Here is a 21541-nt window from a genome sequence, read left to right on the forward strand (position 1 = left end):
ATAAGCACTCATTTTTCTTCCATATTCAACTGTGGTTGGTGTATAGAAATCAGAGAACTTATTTTCCTTTTTTGTAATATTTAATCATTCTCACTAAATGATCAACATTTGAGACAATCCATCCATTCTTGCGTAAATGTTCACAAATATTTATTTGAAACTTTCATGGGATTAAATTTACACATTCATCTTGCTAATCACGGCATTAACTATTCTTCATTTCAAAGATCAAAGCTGACATCTGTGAAACAATGAGTTCCGGTTCAACACTCTTCCATCTCTTGTATATCTCTGTCAAGGCTATTAGTTACAGCTTCAGTGCTCGACATATGCAAAGCTGTTCAAATCTTTTGAAGTGCTTGGTGGAGATTTTTTATATTTTTGTCTCAATTTTTATGTTTAATGATTACAAGAGTGAATAGCAGGAGTTGGATTCCGATTTATTGGGAGGGGTACAAAAAGCATTGGGAGTTGGACAGGGAAAAATAAACCTTCACTCGTTAAATTTTTTTAATTAATGCATAGATTTAATGTACTCAAATGTATGATAATTGACAAAAAAGCTGTGGGGAGGTGGGAAAATGAGGAGAATTTGTTTTACTCAGCATGTTGTTATGATCTGGAATGTATTGCCTGAAAGCTGGCTGGTTGTTCGATTGAATAGTAACATTCAACGGAGAAGTGAATATATACTGAAAAAGGTAACATTTTCAGAGGTACGGGGAAAGAGCAGGGGAGTGGGACTAATTGGATAACTCTTTCAAAGAGCCAGCACGGGCACGATGGGCCGAATGGCCTGCTTCTGAGTTGTATGATTCTATAATGCCTCAGGTCTGTACAAAATTGAATGAATAGCTACATATCAGAGAAATATACATGTATACACAGAAAAGTGAGTACAGAGACCCTGATTAAACTCAATGAGAAAGGAGGTAAAATGTTCCAGTCCTTTTTGTCTGGCCTGTGGCAAGAAATCGCCTGGAAGAGATGACAGCTGATGAATACATCTGCCCAACTATGGTGGACATATTTTCATTGGGTAGTAATGATGCGGTGACCTCAAAACGTCATGTCATTTGGTTTTCTCTCATTACCGCCATAGCAACTCTTGCCATGAGGAACACCAGCATTTTCTAAGCATCCAGTGTTGTCATGGAGAGCAGAAGATGATTTCCAATTTTAAAACAGCCCCTACAAGTTTGGCCCTCCTGCGCCCATGACCTTTTAAACTTTTAACATTTTTAACCAGCTGGTCTTCATCTTCAGCAGCCCCACTGGCAGCCAGCCCCACTCCACTTACGCAGGCGCCCAAGGCCTGCAGCAGCCAGCTTCCTCTCCTCTCTCTCCTCCTGGGCAGCCTCCATGGCGCAGGTGGGAATCCTGCCAGGTACACCTTAAGAAATGCACATAGGTCTGACCCCAAATATTTGTCAGAGACAAAGCCACACGACTGCAAATCCAGTCACGCTGCTTTCTGCCACACTGTAAAATCCCATCTGGGTATCTTGGTTTTTTTGCTTGTCTGCATAGGAATGTATCATAGAGCCTCAGGGGCCACATATAAAATTTAAATCCATCTTCCCATTAATCTACATATATCTCAAGAGCGGATACTAACAAATCTCGGAAATATAGAAAAACGTCAGGACCAGAAATGACTCCGCAGTATGTTTGGCCAGTTCCAAAAACTAATAATTCTCAATTGCTCACTGAGTCAAATATCTATCCTGTTCTCCCTTATATTTTTCTGAACTACTAATTAGCATTCATTCTCCAGTGAGGCAACAGAGCTAAAAACTGCCAGGACTATAACATTCAAATCGGACAATCAGTAAGTAATAAATATAAGCCCAAATATTATATTAAAAGAATGAGCAACAATGTCTGTGAAGCTTTGGGTGACAGGAACAGTGCAATATAAATGTAAGTCTTTTAAAATCTTTTTTCTTTCTTTTGTCTGTTACTGGCTTAATAGAATGATGTACACAATAACCACAACTTGTATTTATAAAGCGCCTTTAATGTAGTAAAATGTCCCAAGGGACTTCATCATCATCATCATAGGCAGTCCCTCGAAATGAGGATGTCTTGCTTCCACGCCAAAAAAGGATGAGTTCACAGGTCTTTCAATGAAGGACCTAATATTCCAGGTCCTGAACTACAATTATTTAAAATGCAAGACATTAAAAGAACAGGGTGGAAGATGCCTATGTGTGGATTTTTTTTAACGGCCACCACACGGGCATTACAGAGCTAGGTCTTGGTCCAGTGGCAATGGTTAATCTAGAGGATTAACCAAGACGACTGGAGACCTGCTCTGCTGCATGGGCCCAGTGTGCACACACATCGCAGTGTGGGCTGGGCCGTGCTGCTGCTGGGCCCTCGCCTCTTCTGGGCCCCGAACTCACGCCTCTCCTGGGCCCCGATCATGTCCCTCGACAGTCTCTCACCGCTCCTTCGCCCCGGCCTCGCCGCTCCAGCTGTACCTGCCCACACTCCAATCACTGACCTGGACCTTGATGACATCCCTCTTCGCTGCCGTTAGCCTCCTGCACCAGCTCGCGCTATACCTTGCAGTGGAATGCCACCATGCTGCCCCTGGCCGCTGCTTGCTGCTCCTTTTATGGCCCCGACCTGCCGCTGATGGTCTCTCTCAGATCGGGGTCACCACAGGACACTTCACAGGAGCGTTATCAAACAAAATTTGACATCAAGCCACACAAGGAGATATTAGGGCAGACTTGGTCAAAGAGGTCGTTTTTCAGGTGGAAAGAGAGGTAGAGAGGTTTAGGAAAGGAATTCTAGAGCATAGCTGAGGGCTTGGCCGCCAATGGTGGAGCAATTAAAATTCGGGAACCTCAAGAGGCCTGAATTGGATCTGCTCAGATATCACGGAGGATTGTAGGACTGGTTGAGATCACAGAGATAGGGAGGGGCGAGGCCTTGGAAGGATTTGGAAAAAAAGGATGAGACTTATAAAATCGAGGCATTACTTAAACAGGAGCCAATGTGGATCAGAGTGCATGGGGTGATGGGCAAATGGGACTTGTTGTAAATTTGGGCACGTCTGCAGAGTTTTGGATAACCTCATGTTTACAGAGGGTGGGAAGTGGGAGGCCGGCCAGGACTGTGTTGAAATAGTCAAGACCAAAAGTAACAAAGGCACAGATGAGGGTCTCAGCAGCGGATGAGCTGAGGCAGGTGCGGATTCAGTCAATATTGTGGAGGTGGAAATAGGAGGTCTTGTTAATACCGCAGATTCATGGTCAGAAGCTCATCTCGGGGGTACATAAGATACAAACAGTCTGGTTCCGCCTCAGACAGTTGTCAAGGAAGGGATAGTAACTCGGGAGCGGAGTTTGTGGCGGGGACTGAAGCCAATGAACCCAATATTTAGTTGGAGGAAATTTCTGCTCATCCAGTACTGGATGGCGGACAAACAGTGTAACAATTTAGAGACAGAGTAGGGCTCGAAAGTGTGAGAGAGAGCGAGAGCGAGAGGTGATGATGAGGTAGAGCTGGGTGTCGTCACCATACATGTGGAAACTGACACAGTTTTCGGATGATGTTGCTGAGGGGCAGCATGTCGATGAGAACTAAGAGGCAGCCAAGATCCTTGGGGACACCAGAGTTAATGATGCGGGGGCAGCAAGAGAAGCCATTGCAGGTGATTATCTGCCTATGACTGGATAGATAATGGAACCAAGCGAACATTACAAACATGAAACACGTTTCTGTCAAACTGGCTCAATCTAAATTGTTAACTTGTTCATAGCTCTGACAAGCTTTGAAACTGAATTTCAATTCAAAAAATTACATTAATTAGTTTCCTAATTACAAGTCGGACCCAATAATCTCACCTGCTGAGAATGTTGGCCAACATTTAGCTGCTCATTAATTCCAACAGTGTTCAGAATATCACAGACCATAAGATAGATAAAGAACACTTTGCTTTCCTACTTGTTGATGGAGCAGATTCGTCAGTCAAGAGCTGAGAGTTACTAGACTTCTGCTGTTCGGCAAAACTGCCAAAGCTGGGTTGTGTACTTTCTGTGCCACGTGGGATTAAAAGAAGGTGCTCTTTGATGATGGCTAGATCTGCTGTGAAAACTCTGAAACAGCTGTTGGTTACAAAAGCAGTAACTTCTGTCAAGGGCTTGCATATGGCCTTTGATCCAATTTTAGGATGTCTCTTCACTGTAACTGTAGATAAATCAAGAATGATGGCATTGGAGTGAACTGAGTATTATTCAGATTGCTGTATAGTTTCTCTCTACCGCATAGACTACAGGTGCTCATTATTTTGGTCTAGATTTTATTTAAATCAGCAAAGTTCAAAAAAGTTTGTTGAATGAACAATGTTTAAATAGTGTCACTTTTGGAACAATTCTGAATTATATTGCAGAAAAATTGAAAAGTTCTTCAGAAGGAGTTGTTTTCTGAATAAAAGTGATTATTTTGTTAACAACAATTTGTATTTATATTGGCCCTGAAATTGCGGTCGGAGGCGTAACTGAGGAGTACGCCGCCAAACTCCGACCGAAATCTGCACTTACTTTGTGCGAGGTCCCAAAAGAAAACTTGCTTGGAAATGCTGCAGGGTTATACGCAGCAAAGTGGCCCACAGATCCCAGGGTTGCACCGTGTGCGTAAGCGTACCTTTCACTCAGCCAATCAGGAAACCGAAATCTCTGATGCCCGATATCAATTAAATTTTAAATTAAATGTTGCAAATATTTATTTGACATATACAGTACTTGGCTTTAAAAAGCATGCACAATACTTTGGAGTTATTTAATGGAAGACTCTGCAAGATTAAAATAATATATCTCATCCTTCAAACCGAGCCTTGTAGGTTCTATTACGTATTCGATTTATTTTATGGCCCTGAAATTAAAAATTCTCATTTTCCCCCTCCCCTCAAACAAGCTCCTGTGCCTGTTTTCACCAGCCATAACATTTTACTGTGTAATTGCTTGCCCAACTCTGCACCAAAAATAAGGATTTCACAGTCGGCGCGGATGATCTGTCAAGTCAGAACTTGACAGATCGCAAGTTCTGGATTTAGCGCATGCGAAAATCCCACACTTGCGGTCAATTTCAAAGGCAGAATGAAGGCGTAATCTGAGAGTGCATCGTCATACCGACTGCAAATTCTGGCCCATTCACTTTTAACACAATAAAATATTCCAAGATGTTTCACCGACGTGGACATGCACTCCAAGCAGTAGTGAGAAAAAGAAGTAGGGGTAATGGCCAAAAGCATAGTCAAGGAGTTGGGTTTTGAGGAGGCCTTTAAAGGTGAGCAGAGACATAAAGAGGTGGGTGGGTTTGGGGAGAGAGTTCCAGTCTCTAGGCTCAGCATGACTGAGGACTCTGCCACTAATGGTGGAGTGAAGTGGAATGATGGAGGGGAGATGCAAAGGAGGTTAAAGTGGGAAGAGCAGATAGTGCCAGCCAGCCTGTTGGACTGGAGGATGTTGCAGAAATAGGGAAGAGGAATGCCATGGCTTGATTTGCAAATGAGGATAGGATTTTGATTTTGAAGGTTGGCAAGGTCAGGTCGAAAAAAGGAATCGGGACTTAGTGTGGGATAGAACGCAGGCTACAAAGTTTTTGATGAATTATAGTTTAGGCTGTCCGAGTCTTAGTGCATTTACACTTCTCCAAGCATATTGGGAGTGGCTCACTCTCAGGTTTGGTACTAGTTTGAAATGCTGATCTTGATTGTCATTTTCAAATCTAATTGTATTTCCTGGTTTTGAAATCAGTTTGAAGCCTTGTGACATTCAGATGTTTAGGCAATCCTGACTATGGTTTCTTCTTTACCAAGAAACTAAGATAAAGCATATTTTCTGAAGCATGTCCCTAACAACAATATTCTTGCTCTAAGAATCCCAAAGGAATTAAAAAATATATACTTGATTGGATAACAACATCTGGAGATGTTCTTCGAATGTTGTCCTGCAGTCTGAAGTGAGATCACTAGTGAGTGTCTTTAACATAACTGCTTTAGTTCCTAAAAACCTTTTTGGTGTGCTGCGAAAGTTGCTGTGGAAATGATCCTTAAAATTTAATTTATATAAACACTGTTCATAATTACTGCAGCATTCAATGGTAAATATGTAGCTTTGAGAAAAATAAATGTATTACTTTCCTGCCTAGTACATCAGAATAGTTGCAGTTAATTGCTTATACAGATGCAGTGTCGAAAATCCGCAGTTCCGGACTCTGGATTCTGGACTGATCGGTGGCAGGGTCGTCCGGAATCCGTAAAATGTTCTGGAATCCAGACCCTGCCGACCTCGGGATCCCGCTGCTGCCCGACCTCGGGCCTTGCCTCACCGCCCCTCATTTTGCCCTGTTCGCCACCGCTGCCTTTACCTCGGGGCCTCCTCGCCGGCCCGGCCGATGACCTCCTCAGCGGGGCCCACCCGAACAGCTCGTCAACGCGGGGCCTGTCCGAACACCACCTCCATGGCGGGGCCCGCCCAAACAGCTCCTCCACGGCGGGGCCTGTCTGAACACCACCTCCATGGCGGGGCCCGCCCAAACAGCTCCTCCACGGCGGGGCCTGTCCGAACACCACCTCCATGGCGGGGCCCGCCCGAACAGCTCCTCCATGGTGGGGCCCACCCGAACAGCTCCTCCATGACGAGGCCGGCGGCCCGAACACCACCTCCACGGCAGGGCCCCACCTAACGATCTCATCAACGGGGCCGGCGGCCCAAACAGCTCATTGGCGGGGACCCCTCCCCCTCCCTTTCTGATGTTCCAAAATCCAGACATACCTGAACCTGGGCTCGGGTGTTTCCGGATTCGTGATGTCAGAAAGATGATCGAAAGTCCAAAAAAGCCCGGAATCTGGAATGGCCTCGGTCCCGAGGGTTCCGGATTCTCAACGCTGCATCTGTATGAAATAATCGGCTTAACAATAAGGGCCTGGAATAGCAAGTGGGGTTATGCCTTGGTCAGATCCCTATTTAGAGATATATTGGCCTTGGAGGGGGTACAGCCTAAATTCACCATAATGATACCAAGGCTTGGAGGTTAACATTGCTCATCTCTGCCCCTGCCTCAGCGCATCTGCTGCTAAAACCCTCTTCCATGCCTTTGTTACCTCTAGACTTGACTACTCTAATGCATTCTTGGCTGGGAGTGGAGGTGAGGGGAGAGGAGTGAAGCAGAGGGGAGTGTTCTACATTCTACCCTACGTAAGCTGGAGGTCATCCAAAACTCGGCATCCCATGTCCTAACTCGCACCAAGTCCCGTTCACCCATCGCCCCTGTGCTCGTTGACCTACATTGGCTTCTAGTTAAGCAATTAATGCTTCAATTTCAAAATTCTCATCCTTGTTTACAAATCCTTCCATGGCCTCGCTCCTCCGTATCTCTGTAATCTCCTTCAGCTTCACAACCCCCCGAAATAGCTGCGCTCCTCAAATTCTGCTCTCTTAAGCTTTCCTGATTATAATCGCTCAACCATTGGTGGCTGTGCCTTTTGTTGCCTAGGCCCGAGCTCTCGAACTCCCTCCCTAAACCTCTCTACCTCTCTACCTCTCTTTCCTCCTTTAAGACGCTCCTTAAACCTACCTCTTTGATCAAGCTTTTGATCATCTGATGTAATTTCTTCTAATGTGGCTCGGTCAAATATTTGTCTTATAACACTCCTGTGAAGCACATTGGGACGTTTTACTACGTTAAAGGTGCTATATGAATACAAGTTGTTGTTGTTTAATTCTTAGGACAGGTTGCGTAAACTTAGCATGTATTCCTTTGAGTATAGAAGATTGAAGCATGATATGATCGAAGTATTTCAAATGTTAAAAGGATTTGGTAGGGAAGATATGGAAAAACTATTTCCTCTGCTGAGGAATTAAGAACGAGGGGACATCATGTTATCAGAGCTAAGCTGTTCAGGGGCTAAATCAGGAATCTAGCAGAAATCGTGAAAGCTCTCCCCCAAAAGGTTGTGTGAATATTAGGACAATTGGAACTTTCAAGACTGAGATAGGTAGATTTTTGTTAGGTCAGGGTATCAAGAGATATTGAGCAATGGCGGAGCAGGCTTGAGGGGCTGAATGGCCTACTCCTGATCCGAATCTGTTAATGTATGCATATTGTGACATAATGTAGTAACATGATTCACCATTAAATGACATCATAAGAGTGACTAATTATAGGTAGGCTAAGTCATGTGCTGTGCTAACAATCTTCTGAACTGTAGTTTTTTGTCTAGATTGTAAAATCAAAATCTATCTGAATTATGCTTAATTGCACATATAATTTTTCTGTTTCCCAGTTCTGCACAGCCTGCCTACTCTTCGTTACAAGGAGACGATGAACAACTTGGTTCTGTGGATCCAACAATCTGAAGCCAAGTTAACTGTCCCTCGTGTCACAGTCACAGAATATGAAATTATGGAGCAACGACTCAGGGAACTGAAAGTATGTATCCTTAGTCAGCCATTTCAGCTGGAAAGTCTCAATTGAGTTATATTGCTTTCATAATACAGGTTGAACCTCTTATCCAGGACTCCCTTATCCGGCACCACCCATTGTCTGGCACTATTCCCGGCCGCCGGGTGATGCATGCGCAGAACTCCGACACCTACCCCTCCCAGGTTTCCCATTCCCTTTTTAGGCACAACAGTGATACCTTTCCTTTATTATTTAATTAAATCATTCACCTAAACCGAAAATCCACACACTTACTAGAAAGAAAGTGATCAGCAGTAGCAGAAGCCCCCTCAACCTAGAACACCTCGGGGCCCGACGTCCCGCCGACACCTCGGGGCCCGCTGGCCTGCCGACATCACACTGACTGACTGACTGTCTGACTGACAGTCGTTCCAGCCAAACGGCGCGCACACACATTGAAAATATGCGACTTCCCCTTATCGGAAATATCCCTCATTCGGAACAGACCAGGTCCCAAGGATGCGGATAAGGGAGATTCAACCTGTATTAGATATATTTTAGTATCAAATGATTGCAACAATCCAATTTTGTAATGGTAGATTAGAAACCTCTAATGATCCAGTTGTCCTTGACGTGAGGGACCATCCATTAATCACTGATAGATATGTAGCTTATTTGTACAAAAACCTTTTCAGAAGGTGTTTTTTGCTGATACCACCATCTTCTGAGGAGTGGTTAAGTCCCTGTCTAAAAGACAAGCAATAATTGACTCATTGTAGGCAATAATATAGATAGAATTGGACACTGGGACAAATAAATGTCATATTCAGTGCTGAGAAGCCAAAGTCAATAATTATGCTGAGAAAGACTGATGATGTTATTTTCTACCCATTTCGAGTCTTCAAGGGTTGCAAGGTCTTTTCAGGTAAAAACATTAAGGTTCCTGAGCTTGGTAATAATGACTGATTATGCTGAGCCAAACAAGTGATAAAGATAGGTTAAAAAGAAACTGGCAGAGTTGTGGTAATTCTCAAGAAAGGGCTTAGGCTTCTCCTGTCCTGATTTCCTGTTTTTCTGATGGCCCAGCAGGCGATCCTGCCTTCTGTTGTCGGGCCATGTGATTTTCCATCAATCCTCACTGACTTACCATGTGTGGGAAATCAGCCTGCAGAATTTAAATGAGACCCAGGCGTTTTAACAGGTTCTCATTTCTGAAGTAATGGGTGAGTTTCTAATTCTCCACACTTGCCCCAAACTGTCCCAGAATTAAAACTGGGGCTATCGTCCATCATAAATGGGATTCAAAGGCATCTGAAAACTGTGCGACATGTTTTTTTTCTGATTTGAAATGGCCTCCAATTATTTTTTTAAATCATGAAAGATGCCCTTTTATTCTTCCTTTGTCTCAGTTTAAACTTCAGAGTTAGAATGGGATGTAAATGTTGCCCTGAATTAAGATTTCTTCAGTGAATTCCTGCCTCACCTGCAGCTAATGACCAGGGGCTGCTGGAACATTTACATCTGTGAAACAAGCCACTATCTCACCAAGAGTGATGATTTTTCTCCTAACTTCCCCCCTCCCCCCATCCCCATCCTCTTCTCCTTCTCTGAGAATTCCTGATATTGTGATAGTTGTGCAAGATCAAGAATTCCCAGCCATTGAAAAAGGCAGGATCAGTGCAGGGCATCGGCAGGGATTTTAACTGCCCGCTTGCCCGGTTTCCATTGGCGGATAGGATTAAAATTCACTCTTTGGTCCCGGCAACTCACAGCATGGCATTCCCTTTGATACCTGTCAGCTGTATATGTATATATGTGTGAGAAACAGCTTTCACTTCTCTCCAATGTATTTTGTTGGGTAATTGAAAATCCCAAAGGAGAAATTAAAGTTAAAAATTATACACTAGAACTGCCATATATTTTCATAATTTGTCGTGGAGTCAGTTTAAGTTGGCAGCTTTGAGACTCACTGGGACTCTTAAGTATATGGAATGTAAATATATTTTAACAGTGCTGACATGCAGTCCTAACAGCTAAATAGTGGTAACAGGATGCATTGTATACCTCTGATCCTCCTCAATCTGCAAGTTTAAAAAGTGTGTTAATTTTTTTGTAATATTTATATTGTCAATAGCTCACATATGTTGGGAAGGGAGGCTAAACAGGGCTACGCTGGAGGGCAGGGGGTTAGGACAGAGGTCAGGATCATAATGGAAGGGGTGGGAGGAAGTCAATTGCCTCAGCAACAACTTCAATATTAGCATTAATGAGTTGAGGAATCTTGATTGAACGGAGGTTGCCTTCATTTAGCTAGCTGGAGACCCAGCAACATCACTTGTGTTTGTGCCACTGGGTATTTGACTGCATGATTTCCCTTACTTGGGGATCACTTGACTTGAATGGATGACCAAGATGGGATTTTGGTAGTTGCTTGGGGAAATTAAATTGTTTCAAACTGTGAACTTTAACTGTTTGGGCTCAGTCAAAAAGTCCTCAATGTCCTAAATGTTGATCAATTTGAATGGTTAAGAACACAAACTTCATAAAGATAAGGCAGGAAAATGTTGAGATCTTCAGTGATTAATATGGTCTTAATTGGAAAAAGAAACTAAAGCTACATCTGAAATGCTGAAACATATTGCTTGCTCTAACGTTAAAGACTGCAACATTTATTTTATGTTTTCTTGATTGAAACTTCATCTTAATTTTTATGATTCTCATAACATTTTTAGAAGGTTTTCTAAAAACAATTAAATCTTTTTGAGGTTTTACAAGGCACTTTTCAAGAGCAGCAAAGTGGTCTGAATTATCTCACTACAGCTGTAGAGGAGGTATCCAGGAAAGCCCCAGCAGAAATCAGCCAGAAATATCGATCAGAACTTGAAGGGATTGTTGGCCGTTGGAAGAAATTGATCATTCATTTGATGGAGCAAAGCCAGAAACTTGAGGAACTGATGACAAAGGTTCAGCAGTTTCAGGTTGGTGCAAATTTAGCAGTTTATTGTCATGCATCCAGAACCTGGCAACCTAAGTTGGATATTCATCCACACTTCACAACAACAGTTGCGTCTATTTACATCACTCTGGTGGAATCAGCCTGTATTGACGCAGGCTATGGAAGGACAATAAACACACAACTTCAATGTCTTGAATGTGTAATTTGATCCAGTCTGCTGCAGCGTAATTCAACTTCTTTGCAATGTGTAATTTGATCTAGTCATTGTCATTGCAGGTTCCAGGGTTCCAAGGCACCGCTCAGCAGAAACACTCCCGAGTTCAGAGACCGCACAGTGCTAACACTACTGAGCTCAGAGAACACACAGTGCTAACACTACCAATTGCACAGAATGCACAGCGCTAACACTACCAAGCTCAGAGAACGCACAGCTCTAACACTACCGAGCTCAGAGAACACGCAGCGCTAACACTACCAAGCTCAGAGAACGCACAGCGCTAACACTACCGAGCTCAGAGAATGCACAGCGCTAACACTACCGAGCTAAGAGAACGCACAGCGCTAACGCTACCAATTGTACAGAATGCACAGTGCTAACACTACCGAGCTCAGAGAACACGCAGCATCTTCAGTCTCCCCAGACAATCCTGCTTCTATGTGCATTCGCAGCCGGGACGTAATGCGCTTGCGCAGAAGTACTCATTCCCTGTCAATCTATATACAGCGCACAACAATAGCACTCTGCTCTTTCAACAGGGAGCAAAGTTATAACAGAGATTGCCGTTGTCATTTTTCCCCCTTGAAGCAATTAACTGGCAAAGTACATGAAGAGGCTCCTTAAAACCTAGCTCTTTGACCAAGTCTGCCCTAATTTCTCCTTGTGTGGCTCGTTGTCAAATTTTGGTTTATAAAACATTCTTGTGAAGCACCTTGGGATGTTTTACTATGTTAAAGGCGCTATATAAATTCAAGTTGTTGTTGATGATGAAAATGGCACTTCCAAGCTATCCTTATATGTACAATCCTAACGGGGGTGCATGAACAGAGACCCGGGGGTATATGTGCACAAATGGTTGAAGGTGGCAGGGCAGGTTGAGAAAGCGGTTAAAAAAGCATACAGGAACCTGAGCTTCATAAATAGAGGCACAGAGTACAAAAGCAAGGAAGTTATGATGAACATTTATAAAACACTGGTTTGTCCTCAAGTGGAGTATTGTGTCCAATTCTGGGCACTGCAGTTTAGGAAGGATGTGAAAGCCTAAGAGAGGGTGCAGAAAATATTTAAGAGAATGATTCCAGGGATGAGGGACTTCAATTACGTGGATAGATTGGAGAAGCTGGGGTTTTTCTCCTCAGAGCAGAGAAGGTTGAGAGGAGATTTGATAGGTGTTCAAAATCATGAGGGGCAGAAGCAGAGTAGATAGAAACAAACTGTTCCCATTAGTGGAAGGGTCGAGAACCAGAGGACACAGATTTAAGGTGACTGGCAAAAGAACCAAAGACAACACAAGGAAAAACTTTTTTGCACAGCGAGTGGTTAGGATCTGGAATGCACTGCCTGAAAGGACTAGTTGTGGCTTTCAAAAGGGAATTAGATAAGTTTCTGAAGGAAAACAAAATTGCAGGGCGATGTGGAAAGGGTGGGGGAGTGGGACTTGCTGAAGTGCTCTTGCAGAGAGCCGTTACAGGCTCGACTGGCCGAATGGTCGCCTTCTGTGCTGTAACCATTCTATGTCTATGGTTTTTATTGTTAGTCACTTTTGTATAATTGATGGAAATTCCTATTGATGACTACCTTTGAATGCAACACACTTAAAAATCATACATTGGAGTTCAAATTTAAATCAAATAATCTTAAATAATAATTTATTGTAAATCACAATGACCTGCTTATTATTCCCTTTTAATTTTGCACCTCCCTCACATCTTCCCACATTATATGCTTTCCCGAGCTGAGAGAATGGGAGGGAATTAGCTTCCGGAATAGAAGGTGCATGAGAATGGCCCAGGGTGGCTTGCTATTTAATATTTTCCTCCTCAGTTGGAGGAGCCTCACTGCTTCTCCCTGCTGCACCTTTGACAACACAACAGCCATAAGGAACTTGGGCCCAAGTTTCGGGCCACGCTGTGGACACCCGTTTTTTGCGCCACAAAGTGCGCCTAAAAAAAACGTATAGATTCTCCGGCTCCCTGCAGGTCGTTTGCAGCTCGGCGCAACGCAGCACGAGCTGTGGGGGGCGGAGCTAGGTCCCTGCGCTGAAAACAGTGCCGGGACCTCTGCACATGCGCGCTACAGTGGGCGCGCATGTGCAGTAGCTCCAGGCACCTAAAACTGTGTGGGAGGGGCCCGAAGCACGCAGACCCTAGCCCTGGCCGAATGGCCTCACTGGGGCTGCGTGCATAAGGCTGCCTCCCACGCCCAGCTCCTGCTTCCTCCCGACCCGACTCGACCCCCGCTTCCCCCCCGCCCCCGGACCGGACCGGACTGGATCCGACCCGCGCTCCCCCCCCTGCTCCACCCGACCTGACCTCCCTCCTCCGCCCCCCCCCCCCCCCCCCGCGACCCGACCCGTACTCCCGACCGGACCCGACCCGACCCGACGCCACCTACCTGTAAATCTGGTGCTGGGGACGGGCCTTGCCTGACATCTTGGGCCCAGCCGCGCCCGGCCCGTTCAGTCTCCCTCCCCCTTCTCCTTTCTCCCCCCCCTTCTCCTTTCCCCCCCTTCTCCTTTCCCCCACTTCTCCTTTCCCCCCCTTCTCCTCCCCCCCTTCTCCTTTTCCCCCTTCTCCTTTCCCCCCCCTTCTCCTTCCCCCCTTCTCCTTCCCCCTTCTCCTCCCCCCTTCTCCTTACCCCCCTTCTCCTTTCCCCCATTCTCCTTTCTCCCCCATTCTCCTTTCCCCCCTTCTCCTTTCCCCCCTTCTCCTTCCCCCCCTTCTCCTTTCCCCCTTCTCCTTCCCCCCCTTCTCCTTTCCCCCTTCTCCTTTCCCCCTTCTCCTTTCCCCCTTCTCCTTCCCCCTTCTCCGTCCCCCCTTCTCCTTCCCCCCTTCTCCTTACCCCCCTTCTCCTTTCCCCCATTCTCCTTTCTCCCCCTTCTCCTTTCCCCCCTTCTCCTTTCCCCCCTTCTCCTTTCCCCCTTCTCCTTCCCCCCCTTCTCCTTTCCCCCCTTCTCCTTTCCCCCCTTCTCCTTCCCCCCTTCTCCTTCCCCCCTTCTCCTTTCCCCCCCCTTCTCCTTTCCCCCCTTCTCCTTTCCCCCCTTCTCCTTTCCCCCCCTTCTCCTTTCCCCCCTTCTCCTTTCCCCCCCGTCTCCTTCCCCCCTTCTCCTTCCCCCCCCCCTTTCATTTCTCCTCCCCCCCCCTTCCCTTCTCCTCCCCTTCTCTTTCCTCTTCTCCTCTCCCCCCCTTTCCCCTTCTCCTCTCTCCCCTTCTCCCCCCTTCCCCTTCCCCTCCTCTCCCCCCTTCTCCTCCTCCCCCCCTTACCCTTCTCCTCCTCCCCCCTTACCCTTCTCCTCCTCCCCCCTTCCCCTTCTCCTCCTCCCCCCCTTTTCCTTCCCCTTCTCCTCCCCCCTTCCCCTTCTCCTCCCCCCCCTTCCCCTTCTCCTCCCCCCCTTCCCCTTCTCCTCCCCCCCCTTCTCCTCCCCCCTCTCTTCCCCCCTTCTCTCCCCCTTCTCTCCCCCTTCCCTCCCCCTTCCCTCCATCCCTCCCTCCCCCTCTGCCTCCCCCTCCCCCTGCCCCCCCTCTCTCACTCTACCCCCCTCCTCCCCCTCCCCTCGCTGTCAGAAACACAGACAGACAGACAGAGAGATAGAGATACTGACAGAGACACACTGGGGGGTGGGGGGGTGGGGGCATCCCAGCACGCTGTTGGAGGGCTCCTGGTGCTTCAGTCGGTAAGTAGAAAATGTTTTATTTATTGATTTAAAAAAAATATATATTTCTTATTAATTTTTTTTGATTGATTTATTGGTTGATTTATTGATGTTTTTCTCATTTATTATTGATGATGGCTCTTTATTTGTAAAACTGAAGTGTTTAATGTTTGTAAACTTCCCTTTAAACCCCCCCCCCCCCCACCGCCCATTCCCTATGCCTGATTTGTAACCTACGCCTGATTTTCACTGCCGAAACTTTGAAAACAGGTGTAAGTGGCCGGACATGCCCCCTTTTGAAAAAAAAATTCTGGTCCAAAGTGAAATTGTTCTAACTGACTAGAACTGGAGCAAACTAAAGGCCGAGAATTTGAATTTCTAAGATATTCCGTTCTACACCAGTTGCTCCAAAAAATCAGGAGCAACTGAGGCCGAAACCTGGGCCCTGTATGTCAGAAAGGTAATTGGCAGTGTGACTTACCTGTTCTTCAGTGAAGTACTGCCATTTAAAAAGGATCTCCTGCGCTCTTCAGTCCATTTGCAAATGGCTGCCCATCTCTCTCCAAGAACCTGCAACACAAACAGATCATTAAAGACTATTATAAGGTTATGGTGTCGCCCTAAGCTTAGGTGTCTCCACCTTATTTAAAATCTCAGTACAAAGATCACTAAGGCACCAAATTTGCTCTGCTGTTCTGGGAGACTCTCATCATAGTTGTGACAGCAGTCCGCCAGAACTGGCAGATACTCCGCCTTGACCTGGATACAACAGGACTAGGCTTTATATGGATCAGGAGCAACTGAGGCCGAAACTTGGGCCCCTTGTGTGGTGAAAGATGGCTACGAACCCATATCCAAGCATGCCGTGGCAGTGTGCTCACATAACTAGTGCATTACGTCACTGCAGTCCTTAGCGTATCATTTAAAGTATTTATTTTTGGGGGAGAAGTAATAGATTTTCTGTACATCAAGACAACAGCTTGGGTATCCGACTGATTAATGCAAGGTAAAGCTGTGTCTACTCTACCACAGTATTATGTCTTAAAATCAAATTACGTAATATGTCGGTGTATTACTGTACTTCAATTCTCCAAGCTAAGGAGCCTTATGACTTTGTTGCAAGATACTGCCAATTAGTGCTGAATTGTCTGCAGTTCTGTGTTGTGGACAGGTTTCCATGAGGAACTGATTGAAACTTTCCAGACTCACTTAAGACCCTTAGACCCTACAGAGAGGGTAAGCCTTTATTTGAGCTGGAGGAAAATCCAGGTTGCAGAGGTGAAAGCAGAGTATGCAGTCCATTAAGTCACCCAGTCCTCTGTTATGAAAATTGTTGATTAAATGCAATGAGGCTTATGAAGATTGGGAAGTGAGGAATAAGTTAGGTTGATTATTGATTATTGGCCCAACCAGAATTCGCTATCTCTCATCCTGGCTTATTTCTCTTTCCTTTCCACTGTTCAAATTATGTAATAAAACTCCTTTCCTCTCAAAGGTTGATCACTAAATAATACTCATTTGTATCCTGTCAGACTATAATTCTGATATTTGGAAAATGCAAACTTTGATTCAGTTTCAACCAATTCAGGTTGGAAGTGACATATATCTCTTAAAGGTTTGGAATCATCCAGATTGTTCTAAAGCCAGTCATCGTCATCATCATAGGCAGTCCCTCGGAGTCGAGGAAGACTTGCTTCCTCTCTAAAAGTGAGTTCTCGGGTGGCTGAAGAGTCCAATACGGGAATTACAGACTCTGTCACAGGTGGGTACATGTCTGCTGACTGCACACCCTAATTGGCCTTTGTGTTGTGTCAGCCAATCATGGAGTAGATATCACTCTGCCCCTTTCAAAAACGATGGAGGGAAATTTTGGTAGGGAAATAACATTGTGGAGGAAAAGCAGAAACAGTAAGTTGGTGCCCTCCTGACCAGTGATGAGGCGTCCAAATAAACATGCAAATTTGATACACAATTGCAATTCAATATTTTTTCCACATATAAACCATATTTGCTTTCCCTCATTCAAATAGGCTTCTAGCTGTATTCCCAGAAAGATTGCAGTATTGTAATTCCTGCAATTGAACAGAGTGAGCAACGGCTGTACACAGTGCCAACAATATTGAATGAATTAGCTGGAGACTTGGATGGAATCTGTTGTAATGGTAATGGATCTATTCACGTGCAACTTTATAATTTCTTTGTGTTGAACAGAATGACACAAAAACCTTAAAGAAATGGATGGCAGAAGTGGATGTTTTCCTGAAAGAAGAATGGCCTGCTCTTGGTGATTCCGAGGCACTTGAAAAGCAGCTAGAGCAATGTACTGTAAGTAAATTTCCTGCAAGACTAATCCTAGTCTTTATAGACGGTGAAACAAGCTCAGGCATGAAACATCCTTACTTCAGGCGTCAATACAGTTGCAGGTCAATGGTCATATATTTATTAAATGGACAGTAACTGGAAGCTACAACAAAAATAAAACATCTTAATTAATCAGCATTCTTCACTGTAGTAAGAAACTTTTGTTACTATGAGTTTTCTTTTTAAATGATAGCTTGTGAGGAAGTAGCACGAAGGAGCTCCCACCCTGTCAAACCCGTGGGCGAACATCCTGAGCAACCTCCAGTGTCACCACAATATTCAGATTTGACTATTGTCTTGTGTCTTAAGGCCAGCCATTCTTCTGCTCTTCATAACCCATACAGGTCATTCATGGCTGGCACCTTCAGCTAATACTGTTTTGGGGAGACAAATCTATTATGGTTGGGCAAAGAGTGATATCATGGCTTGAGTTTTAATTTTAGTTTTTTTGCTGATGAAATGTAATTAAAAACCTTAATAACTTCAGTAATATCATCCCATCATTAGACACAGAAATAAGTTGAAAACAGTGAATGTGCGTTTTAAAGACAACAGGCTTTTAATATTTGACTTACATTTGAGAGGATTCCAATCCCAACTCACACGCCAAAGCCAGATTGTCTGGTCCAAACCCAATACGGCCCCTCAAGCCTGCTCCACCATTTAGTATGATCATGGCTGATCCGATCATGGACTCAGGTCCACTTCTCTGCCTGCTCCCCAAACCCCTAATTCCCTTATCGGTTAAGAAACTGTCTATCTCTGTCTTAAATTTATTCAGTGACCCAGCTTCCACAGCTCTCTGAGGCAGCGAATTCCACAGATTTACAACCCTCTATGAGGGAAGAAATTCCTCCTCATCTCAGTTTTAAATGGGTGGCCCCTTATTCTAAGATTATGCCCCCTAGTTCTAGTCTCCCCTATCAGTGGAAACATCCTCTCTGCATCCACCTTGTCAAGCCTCCTCATACTCTTATACGTTTCGATAAGATCACCTCTCATTCTTCTCATACGTCAACCCGCTCATCTCCGGAATCAACCTAGTGAACCATCTCTGAACTGCCTTCAAGCAAGTATATCCTTTCTCAAATATAGAAACCAAAACTGCACGCAGTATTCCAGGTGTGGCCTCACCAATACCCTATATAACTGTAGCAAGACTTCCCTGCTTTTATACTCCATTCCCTTTGCACTAAAGGCCAAGATTCCATTGGCCTTCCTGATTACTTGCTATGCCTGCATACTATCCTTTTGTGTTTCATGCACCAGGACCCCCAGGTCTCACTGTACTGCAGCACTTTGCAATTTTTCTCCATTTAAATAATAACTTACTCTTTGATTTCTTCTGCCAAAGTGCATAATCTCACACTTTCCAGCATTATGCTCCATCTGCCAAATTTTTGCCCACTCACTTAGCCTGTCTATGTCTTTTTTCAAGTTTTATGTGTCCTCCTCACACATTGCTTTTCCTCCCATCTTTGTATCGTCAGCAAACTTGGCTACGTTACACTCAGTTCCTTCTTCCAAGTCATTAATATAGATTGTAAATAGTTGGGATCCGAGCACTGACCCCTGTGGCACCCCACTAGTTACTAATTGCCAACCCGAGAATGAACCATTTATTCCGACTCTCTGTTTTCTGTTAGTTAGCCAATCCTCTATCCATGCTAATATATTACCCCAAACCCCTTGAACTTTTATCTTGTACAGTAACCTTTTATGTGCCACCTTGTCAAATGCCTTCTGGAAGTCCAAATACACCACATCCACTGGTTCCCCTTTATTCACCCTATTCGTTACATCCTCAAAGAATTCCAGCAAATTTGTCAAACATGATTTCCCCTTCATAAATCCATGCTGACTCTGCCTGACTGAATTATGTTTTTTCAAAAGTCCTGCTACTGCTTCTTTAATAATGGACTCCCAACATTTTCCCAACCACAGATGTTAGGCTAACTAGTCTATAGTTTCCTGCTTTTTGTCTGCCTACTTTTTTAAATAGGGGCATTACATTTGCAGTTTTCCAATCTGCTGGGACCTCCCCTGAATCCAGGGAATTTTGGTAAATTACAACCAATACATCCATTATCCCTACCGCTACTTCTCTTAAGACCCTAGGATGCAAGCCATCAGGTCCAGGGGATTTATCTGCCTTTAGTCCCATTATCTTACTGAGTATCACCTCCTTAGTGATTGTGATTGTGTTAAGTTCCTCCCCCCCCCCCCCCCCCTTATAGCCCATTGACTATCCACTGTTGAGCTAATTTTAGTGTCCTCCACAGTAAAGACTGATACAAAATATTTGTTCAGAGTTTCTGCCATCTCCATGATCTCCATCACTAATTCTCCGGTCTCATCCTCTCAGGAATCAAAATTTACTTCAGCCACTCTTTTCCTTTTTATATACCTGTACAAACTCTTGCTATCTGTTTTTATATTTCATGCTAGTTTACTTCCATAGTCTATTTTCCACTTCTTAATTATTGTTTTAGTCATTGTTTGCTAGCTTTTAAAAGCTTCCCAATCTTCTGTCCTCCCACTAGTTTTGGCTAGTTTATATGCCCTTGTTTTTAATTGGATACCGTTCTTTATTTCTTTAGTTAGCCACGGATGGCTATCTTTTCTTTTACACCCTTTCCTCCTCACTGGAATATATTTTTCTTGTGAGTTGTGAAATATCTCCTTAAATGTATGCCACTGTTCATCAACTCTCCCTTATCAGGAATCCTCGGGACCTGGCCTGTTCTGGATAAGGGATTTTTCCAGATGAGGGGTGGTCAGGTTAAATTGGATTGTACAGGTACTAAGCAAGGGGGTATCGGGGCTGGCTGGCTTGGGGCTAGGAATCCAGCAGAGAGAAATAGGGGGGCTAGGGGCAGTGGATTGCGGGGTCAGGCCAGCGATTGCGGGAGTCGGCAGTGAGGAAGGACTTCAATTTGTTCATGTCGGATTTCTGTGCATGCGCCACCCGGTGGCCGGGAATGGTTCTGGACGAGGAGTGGTTCCAGATAAGGGAGTTCTGGATAAGGGAGGTTCAACCTGTATTTTGAAATTTGAAAATGGCAAATGATCGGGGACGTATACAGATAAATAGATAAAATTGACTTCAGACCTCAAGGTATTCAGCAGGAAGAGTGCTTTTGTGGTAACAGAGTGGAATTACTCATAATTATAATAGTGTACTATTTTATAAGGACAGGAGTATTATGCCTTGTAAACATTTGTATGTTTGACAAATATGTTTTCTACTGTTAATCGGATATTTGTATAAAATATTGTTGAGTTTGTTTTGGAACGACATCACAAAAATGTTGATTTTTGACCTTGAAGTGGTTAAAAGTGGGGAGTTTGAACCAATATGAGTTTCGTCAAAAGTGGTTGCCTGAACTGAATAAGAATTGTGAGAGAAGAAAGCCCTGTCTGCGGTGAACAAAGAGGCGAAGAGAGGCTGAAGTTTCTGTGCTATAACCAGAGCTTTGTTTATTATTCATTGGAGACTTTCAAATTTTAATCAGAAACAATTCTTACATAGGCTCATTGAGTCACTGTAGACGTTCTCAGCGTATGCATATTTGTTTCTTTTAATAGCTGCCAATTTTTGTGCTTCATATTCCTATTTAGATTTGTTGCATTAGTCTCTGGTCTGTCTTAATGTTTGCCATTTCCAAAAGAATTTGGTAGCATGACTCTGTAGCAAATGCAGTGAACAGATTACTGCAGCTTGGGTAATTGATAGCTCATTGGATAGATACCTCAGTGAGGAAAGAAGCAGCTTCTGAATTGTAGGGGGTGAAGTCGTACTTGTAGGAACTGCTGTCAGGCAGTTCCAAAAGAAGATGGTGCTCAAAATACCAAGGGTTGGATTTTAGGCTATTCTGTTTTGAGGGCTAAAACGGAGGCAGGGTGGGAAAGTTACCAGCCGGGAATAGTTTGC

The 21541-nt window shown here is 44.4% G+C and overlaps 1 protein-coding gene across 12 annotated transcripts in view; it reads left to right on the forward strand.

The window, feature by feature from the left end:
• The window catches only part of dmd (dystrophin), a 2299423-nt gene that overhangs the window by 1004322 nt on the left and 1273560 nt on the right, over positions 1-21541 (forward strand). For all 12 annotated transcript variants that reach the window (XM_070893344.1, XM_070893337.1, XM_070893339.1 and 9 more), the window contains 3 exons: positions 8303-8448; positions 11187-11399; positions 17458-17571. In XM_070893344.1, coding sequence (XP_070749445.1) covers positions 8303-8448; positions 11187-11399; positions 17458-17571 — 473 coding nt within the window. The remainder of the gene's footprint in view (positions 1-8302; positions 8449-11186; positions 11400-17457; positions 17572-21541) is intronic.

Source organism: Pristiophorus japonicus, chromosome 11 (genome assembly GCF_044704955.1).
Source record: "Pristiophorus japonicus isolate sPriJap1 chromosome 11, sPriJap1.hap1, whole genome shotgun sequence".
NCBI classification, from domain to species: domain Eukaryota; kingdom Metazoa; phylum Chordata; class Chondrichthyes; family Pristiophoridae; genus Pristiophorus; species Pristiophorus japonicus.